This window comes from Solanum verrucosum, unplaced genomic scaffold, assembly GCF_900185275.1.
Source record: "Solanum verrucosum unplaced genomic scaffold, falcon-dt-bn FXZP01000012.1, whole genome shotgun sequence".
Lineage (NCBI taxonomy): Eukaryota > Viridiplantae > Streptophyta > Magnoliopsida > Solanales > Solanaceae > Solanum > Solanum verrucosum.
In genome coordinates this window covers 100,676-108,413 of record NW_026020063.1, presented here as the reverse complement: position 1 = coordinate 108,413, position 7,738 = coordinate 100,676, and the positions used below count along the sequence as shown (strand labels likewise).

Below are 7,738 nucleotides of genomic sequence, written 5' to 3'. Positions count from 1 at the left end.
GATGTTTCTTTTGTATTAAACTCTCAGATTTGATATTCAATTTTAGCATATGGGTATCCCCCATCATTTCAAATTCACTTATTATTAGCTTTCACATCAGTTTTATTTCTCAGTTTATATTTAGTATGCTCATGATTATGCCAGTAGAGTTAGCTTGGGGTCACTTGTGATCCTAGGTCCCGTGTCCGTGTCTCGAGGGTAGCTCGGGGCGTGACATTGAGTTTGTGACTTTTCAGCTTCTAGGTGAGGCTAAGAAGTAGTGGAGAGCTTATGTGGATTGCAGATCTTCAGCTTTACCCCCACTTACTTGGACCCAATTTCATGCTCTGTTTTTGGAGAAATATGTGCATCGGACCTTGACAGATCGTAAGAAGGATAAGTTCATGGATTTGAGCAAAGTGGTATGCTTGTGGTAGCTTATGAGGCCAAGCTCCATACTTTGTCTAGATATGCAACGCCATTGGTGACTACTGAGGAAGAGAGGATCCAACTATTTGTTAAGGGACTAAACTTTGAGTTACAGGTATTGTCTGTTCACATGACCTCTGTGGGAAAAAGCTTCCATGAGGTAACAGATTTTGTGAAGAAAGTGGAGGCGGTGAAGCAAGACAGTCAGACTAAGGCATTGGCTAAGAAAGCCAAGAATTCAGGCAACTTTCATGGTTCTTACTCTAGAGGTTCGGGAAGGCCAACTCTTGCAGCCCGACCAATTCAGTTCAATATGTCCGCTTCTACAGGTAATTACTCCAGAACTCCACCTCAGAATTTAATTCAGGATAACCAGGGAGTCGCACCTTCGGTGGTCAGCAGGCCATCTTTTGATCGTACTTGTTACAATTGTGGAGAACCTGGGCATATGAGGAGAGATTGTCCCCACCCGTGCATGTTGGATTCTATGTAGTAGCAGTCTAGAGTAGTGATACTCGCGGGAAATGGTAATAATGGTCGAGGGTGTCCACAAGGTGGGCGAAGAGGAAATCAGCTAGGCCGCGGAGGTAGCGGAAATGGTAACGCAGGCGGAGGTGCAGTGCAGGCAGGGAGGGAAGTCGCCCGTAAAAATGACAAGGCTCAGTGTTATGCCTTTCCAGGCAAGATCGAGGCGGAGGCGTCTGACGCAGTGATCACAGGTACTATTCTTGTCTGTGACCGGATGGCTAATGTGTTATTTGATTCGGGTTCTACTTATTCTTATGTCTTTGTGAAATTTACCTCAGAATTTGTTTTGATTTGTGATATACTTAATGCCCCCATCCATGTTTGTACCCAATTGGAGAGTCTGTCATATTCACCCATGTCTGTTGTGTTTGTCCTATTTTGTTTATGGGTTTCCAAACTTGGGTTGATTTGGTGATTTTGGATATGACTGACTTTGAAATAATCTTAGGCATGACTTGGTTGTCCACTATTATGATGTACTTAATTGTAATACTAAGTATGTCACTCTAGAAATTCCAGGAAGGGAAAAGTTATAGTAGGAAGGGGTGTACAAGCCTAAGCAAGCTAAGATCATATCCTTCATTCGGGCTAGGAAATTGGTAGGGTAGAGTTGTTTGGCTTATTTGGCTCATATTTGGGATGTTGAGGTTGAGTCTCCATTTATTAAGTCCATCCCTGTGGTGTCAGAATTTAGAGAAGTGTTTCATACAGATTTGTCTAGTATGCCGTTGGATAGAGATATAGATTTATGCATTGATTTGGAACCTGGTACCCGCCCTATTTATATCCCTCCATATCACATGGCTCCGACAGAATTAAGAGAGCTTAACGCTCAAATCCAAGAACTTCTTGATAAAGGATTCATTCGTTGCAGTGCTTCCCTGTGGGGTGCTCCTCTTTGTTTGTTAAAAAAAAGGATGGTAGTATGAGGATGTGTATAGATTACCGACAATTGAATAGGGTCACCATTCGAAACAAGTACATATTGTCGAGGATAATGATCTTTTTGACCAATTGCAAGGTGCATCAGTTTTCTCTAAGATTTATCTAAGGTCTGGTTACCATCAGTTAAAGAATTAGGCCTGAGGATGTGCCCAAGACGGCGCTTAGTGACTGAAGTTAGGAGTTTTGTGGGGCTCGCTAGCAACTATCATCGATTTGTGAAGAACTTTGCGTCTATTGCCACACACTTGACAAATTTGACCAAAAAGAAGATACCATTTGAATGGACTGAAAAATGCAAGGAGAGCTTTCAAAAGTTCGTGACTCTTTTGACCACCGCACCTATTCTAGCACTACCCGTTGAAGGTAAAGATTTTATTGTTTATTGTGATGCTTCACATTCTAGTTTGGGTGCGGTGTTGATGTAAGATAAGAATGTTATAGCTTATGCATCGCAACAGTTAAAGGTGCAAGAGAGGAATTATCCAACACATGATTTGGAGTTGGTAGCGGAAGTATTTGCTTTTAAGATCTGGCAGCATTATCTTTATGGTGTCAAGTGTGAGGTGTTTACCGATCATCGCAGTCTACAACACGTATTCACTCAAAAGGATTTGAATTTGAGATAGAGAAGGTGGATGGAGTTACTTAAGTATTATGATGTGACTATTCAATACCATCTGGGCAAGGCTAATGTAGTGGCAGACATTTAGAGTCAAAAAGCGGTGAGTATGGGTAGTTTAGCTTATTTGAGTGTAACTAAGCAACCTTTGGCTAAGGAAACACATGTCTTTAAGTCTAAATTCATGCAGTTGGGAATCTCAGAAAGAGGTGAGATGTTAGCTAGCATTGAGGTTAGGGCCACGTTCATTGAGGAGATCAAAGCCAAACAGTTTGACGATGAAAATTTGAATGAGCTTAGAAAGAAAACTGTGATTGGTAAGGCACAAGAGACCACTCTTGATGCAGAAGGTGTGCTTAGTTTTATATGAAGGATTTGTGTTCCTCGAGTCGATGACTTGATTCAGAAATTGTTAACAGAATCCCATGGTTTACGATATTCCATTCATCCGGGTGTGACCAAGATGTACCGAGATTTGAAGTGAATTTATTGGTGGCCTGGCATGAAGAAAGACATAGCTGGGTTTGTGGTAAAGTGTCAAAATTACCAACAAGTAAAGTATGAACATCAAAGGCCTGTAGGTTGCTTCAGAGAATGCAAATTCCAGAATGGAAGTGGGAAAGGAGAGCTATGGATTTTATCACACGATTAGATAGCTAAGATATTAAGGAACATGTACGACTTTACAGAATTTAATTCAGGCAAGTAGAACTCCTGAAACTGATCTTAGTGTGAATGGGTATGTTTTGAGTGCCATGGGATGAAGGTGTGTTGTGAAATGGGGGATTGGAATTCTTAAAATTGCTCATTGTTTTCGTGCAAGCCGTTGTGGCAGAATTATTCCCGCTAGGGCGAGGTCGATGTAGCGGGGTGAGGACCATTGTAGCGGGACAGTTGCGATTTAAGTCGGAAATAAACCCCAAAATCATTTTATTCTGCACTTTTTGACTTTCTAAGCTAGGAAACGACCCCAGGCGAGTTCTTGGCTATTTTTCACCATTCTTAAGGCTAAAGGTAAGGTTTTAACTCCCCGAATCCATTCTTCGATCCGTAGAATGTAAACTTGTGGGTAATCATGGATGGGGGAGGGTTTTGATCTAGAAATTATGGTGGAAAAAGCCCTAATCTGGGTATGGGGATCAAAGGTTTAATCTAGGGTTGATATTATTGATTAGAATCCGGGTAATTGGGACTTGTTTATTGATCCTCGAATTATTATGATTGTTTGTAGATCAAGAATAAGTGGAAAGAATCCGAAAAGGGAAGAATCAAGTTTCTTAAGGGATTCAAGCTTTGTTCGAGGCAAGTGATGGTTGTGATTTCATGTTGTGTGATTTATGTTTGTTCTTGCTTCATTATGATGCATGTATGTATGTGAATGTTGCATTATTGATCACACAAATCGTAAATGATGATAGTTGAATGATTGAATGCCCTGATTCATGACTTGATTGTATGATTATGAGAATATGCTTGTGATTGTGATTGTGATTATAATTATGGCTTGTTGAATGGATCGGGTATTGCGTTCCAACACAGTAACTGGGATCGGTTGCCACGTACCGGCATAAATATTGGAACGGGTGTCACGATCCGACACGCTAACTTGGAACGGGTACCACATACCGGTACATAAACAGTTTAGGTATGGGTTCCATGAGAGGACCAATGACTTGACATAACTGTATATCTTGAGAATTGTGAATTGTACGTTATTCGTAAATGATATTGATATTGTATAAGTTCGGTGTATGCATGTTATTATTATGTTGTAATGGCTTATGTATGTTGCACTTAGTGGGATAGCTGCATGATCTTACCAGTACACTGTGGTTGTGTATTTATACTGCACTTGCTCTTTCCTTGTTGAGTACAGGGAATCTTCCGGCGGGTATTGACAGACCTCGCTTAGAAGATCAGTGATCGTCATCGAATTCAAGGGTGAGCCATTTTTTTCGGGCTGCCATGAGTTCCCTTTCGTTTATGTCCTAATTTTGGACTTAGACTAGTGCATTAGGATTTCTTATGTTTAATTGGGTTGTACCCATATTCTTAGACTTGTTGAACTTTAGATGTTTTGGTACATTGACTTTCAGGTTCTAGGTATTATTTTGCATTTGTTTTTATTAGACTTTTGTTTGGAGTTTATGGGAACTCCCTATTTCTTTTCCTTAGCATTTAAACCTGCTTCAGTAACTTTAAATGACTTAATTTTGGTTGAGTTTGTTAGTTTGGGTTGTGGTAATGGTTTTCCCACCGGAGGGTTAGTGTAAGTGTCACTCACGACGGTCTGGGTCGTGACAAATAGCTTTCACTCAAACCCTTCACATGAGTAAATGAAAAGGACTATGATAGAATTCCAAACTCAAACTCATATCTTCAAATCCGCCAAATGTGGATGTAGAGCATCGGTTATAAATTCATCCGAATCTATACCTAATAACTTTGGCTTCGACTTTTGTATAAGAAGCTAGCAAACTAGCCTGAACACCATGGATATAAAGAAAAATAGTATGTGGAGGACCTTAACTCGAACTTGTGAAGGTAGAAAAATTATTTTTGAAAGATCCTTGGCTCAACAAGAAAAAAAGAAGAAGAAATAAACAATATCGACAAGAAATAATGTATGATAAATGCTTAGTACAATAAAAAAAAACAGGTAACAGTAAAATGAACTATGGAAACCACATCTTTAATCTTACATAAATTTATTTGTTGGTAACTTATTATATCAGATAATTGTCTTAGAAATTGAACTACGAAAATCAAAAACAATATTAGAGTGCATTCTGATATTGTAGCTCACTAAATCCTGGGTATCAGCTAGACTTTTTCCCTCAAACACAAGTTTTTGCAAATGAACAAGTATGTGAAGCTTTTGTAGAAGTATGCCCTTCACATCCTTGACCAACTCATGCATGTGCACATCTAGAGTAATACTTCCACCACTCATCTTGATTAGGATCTGTATTGTTCTACTCTTCACCCTTAAGACGGAATGTTCGTTGATATCACACTGATACAATATCTTCGAATCTTCCAATTTTTGTTTCCCAAGAAATAGATCCATAAAATTTATCGAGTAGCCAATTCTGCTTTCTATAATTGTTTTAATGTCGCGAATAGTTAAGGAAGCCATGACTTCTATTTTAACTATTTCCTCTGTTGGCATTACCACAGAAATAAGAAACGTGTCTCCAGCATTGGAAACCATATGAAGTGTTGATCCAACATCGATTTTGTAAAAATCTAAGGTTCTATCATCTTCAAGAAACTTTCCATCATGAATAAGAGAAAATTTATTTGGGTTTACTTCTTCTTTGACCCCAACCCTACATTTGACATCCTGGATAGTATCGAAATTCCTTGAATAAACCGTAATTGCAACAGTAGCATAGGGTCTCTTCACCAAAAATACCTTAGGGGCTGAATTGTAGATATAAGCATTAAGGGTGGAGCTTTCAATAATGCCACAATCCATTAGCTTATGTCCATCATCTGCTAGGCGAACACCTTTTGAAAATAGTTGTTCAAGACATTCTGGTATGCCCTCCTTATCATGTAATAAAGATTTCACGTGTCCAATACTATCTGATTCCTTAGTTTTTATAGTGACTATTTTAGTGACCTTCACGTCTATAGTCATCTGCAAGAGCATAAACAAAACAAGAACGGTAATTAATTTGTGTTAAGTTAACAATCATAAGCACCAGCAAACGAAAACATTCAAAAGCACAGACGAAAAATGTCGGAGAATGCAAAATCTTAAGGTAAAAATCATATCGTCAACAATTCAATTTTATCTTCCCTAAGAAAGTTCAAAATGCTCTGCCACTCAGCTGTACAATGTTGTCGTACCTAGTCCACAACTCACATTTGTAAGTCTCAAAGCCTGCCTATGTTAGTAGGGGATTCACTCCAGAAGAGAACAAAAGGCTAGATCAATCAAAAGGGATACTATGAGCCCTATACCCCATACCTCTAACCAACTCGCATAATTCACCGGTTCCACCGACTAGACAAAAAGAGTGATTTAGTTAATACATAGGCGCACTTGAAGTGGGGTGTGTGTTCATGGGATTTAGATCACACCATTGTAGCTTTCTCTCAAACAATACATATGAGTAAATCAAAAAGACTATGGTAAAATTCCAACTCGAACAATAAAAATTCTAAATCCGCTGGAGGTGGATGTAGAGCATCAGTTATCAGTTATGGTTGAATCCTAAACTCTTGGTTGTGAAAGCTAATCCCACCATTTTAGCATAAAATTTATCTCAGAATTTACTAAAACTTGTAATCAAACGCGAAATAACATTTTATCTCAAATTGTTAGAAGCAGCAAACCTCTTTTTCTTTTTCATCTTCAACTGCAGTTCTCTTGTGCTTCATGCTCGACTCCATCTTTTGCAAAGCTTGAAATCTTCTATAAAATACCACAAAAGCAATAGCGAAATCAAGAAGCAAGTATTACTTTAACTTTCTAGTACAATGACTTATAAATGTGAATGTACTCGGATCAAATCAACCAACTTCTATTATAGGAAAAAAAATATTAAACATCAAAGTAAAATGTGAATTAGAAGATTAAGTAATCTCATAATGTCAACAAATTCTTTTTCCTGCTGATTTTGCCTAATCATGTCAGCATGTTTCATCTTGTCTTGAGACTTCCACAATTTCAGAAAATTTGAAAAAATTATGGGATTATGGTGCAGTAAATAGGCATCAATTTTCACTGGAAGTGGAGCCTATTTTTATGGGCATTTTCTATTTCTTTGTGCCAGATAGTGGAGCCTATGTTTTCTGAGCATTTTCTATTTTGTGGCAGAAAACCAAAAGAATTTAGTAGTCTTTTTTCTATTCCTCATTTTGAATTCTGGAGAACTTGGAATTGTACTCTACCTTCAACATAGTGGATTTGCTCGTCATTACCCGTGATTTTTTCTCGACTTGGGTTTTCCACATTACATTGTGTGTCATTAATTGTGTTTCCAAATTCCTTTCTCGATTATTCATATTTGTCTTATTTTTTATACATCTTATTTCCTAACAAGTGGTATCAGAGCAAGGTTCAATCATGTTTATTGTAACCAAGTTTGATATCGAGAAATTTGATGGAAAAATTAGCTTTAGTATTTGGAATATCCAAAATAAGGTTGTTCTCACACACAATGGTTTGAAGAAGGCTTCAGCAGGAAAGTCAAAGAAGCCCAATTTTATGAACGACGAACAATG

The 7,738-nt window shown here is 38.2% G+C and overlaps 1 protein-coding gene across 1 annotated transcript; it reads right to left on the bottom strand.

Moving 5' to 3' along the window:
* Positions 1 to 5,231: 5,231 nt before the first annotated feature.
* On the bottom strand, positions 5,232 to 6,904 carry LOC125823458 (polyubiquitin 11-like). The gene is made up of 2 exons (XM_049502839.1): positions 6,848 to 6,904; positions 5,232 to 6,146 (listed from the first exon to the last, which is right to left on the bottom strand). The coding sequence occupies exons 1-2, from the start codon at positions 6,902 to 6,904 to the stop codon at positions 5,232 to 5,234; spliced, it is 972 nt and encodes a 323-aa protein (XP_049358796.1).
* Between the last annotated feature and the right edge of the window lie 834 nt (positions 6,905 to 7,738).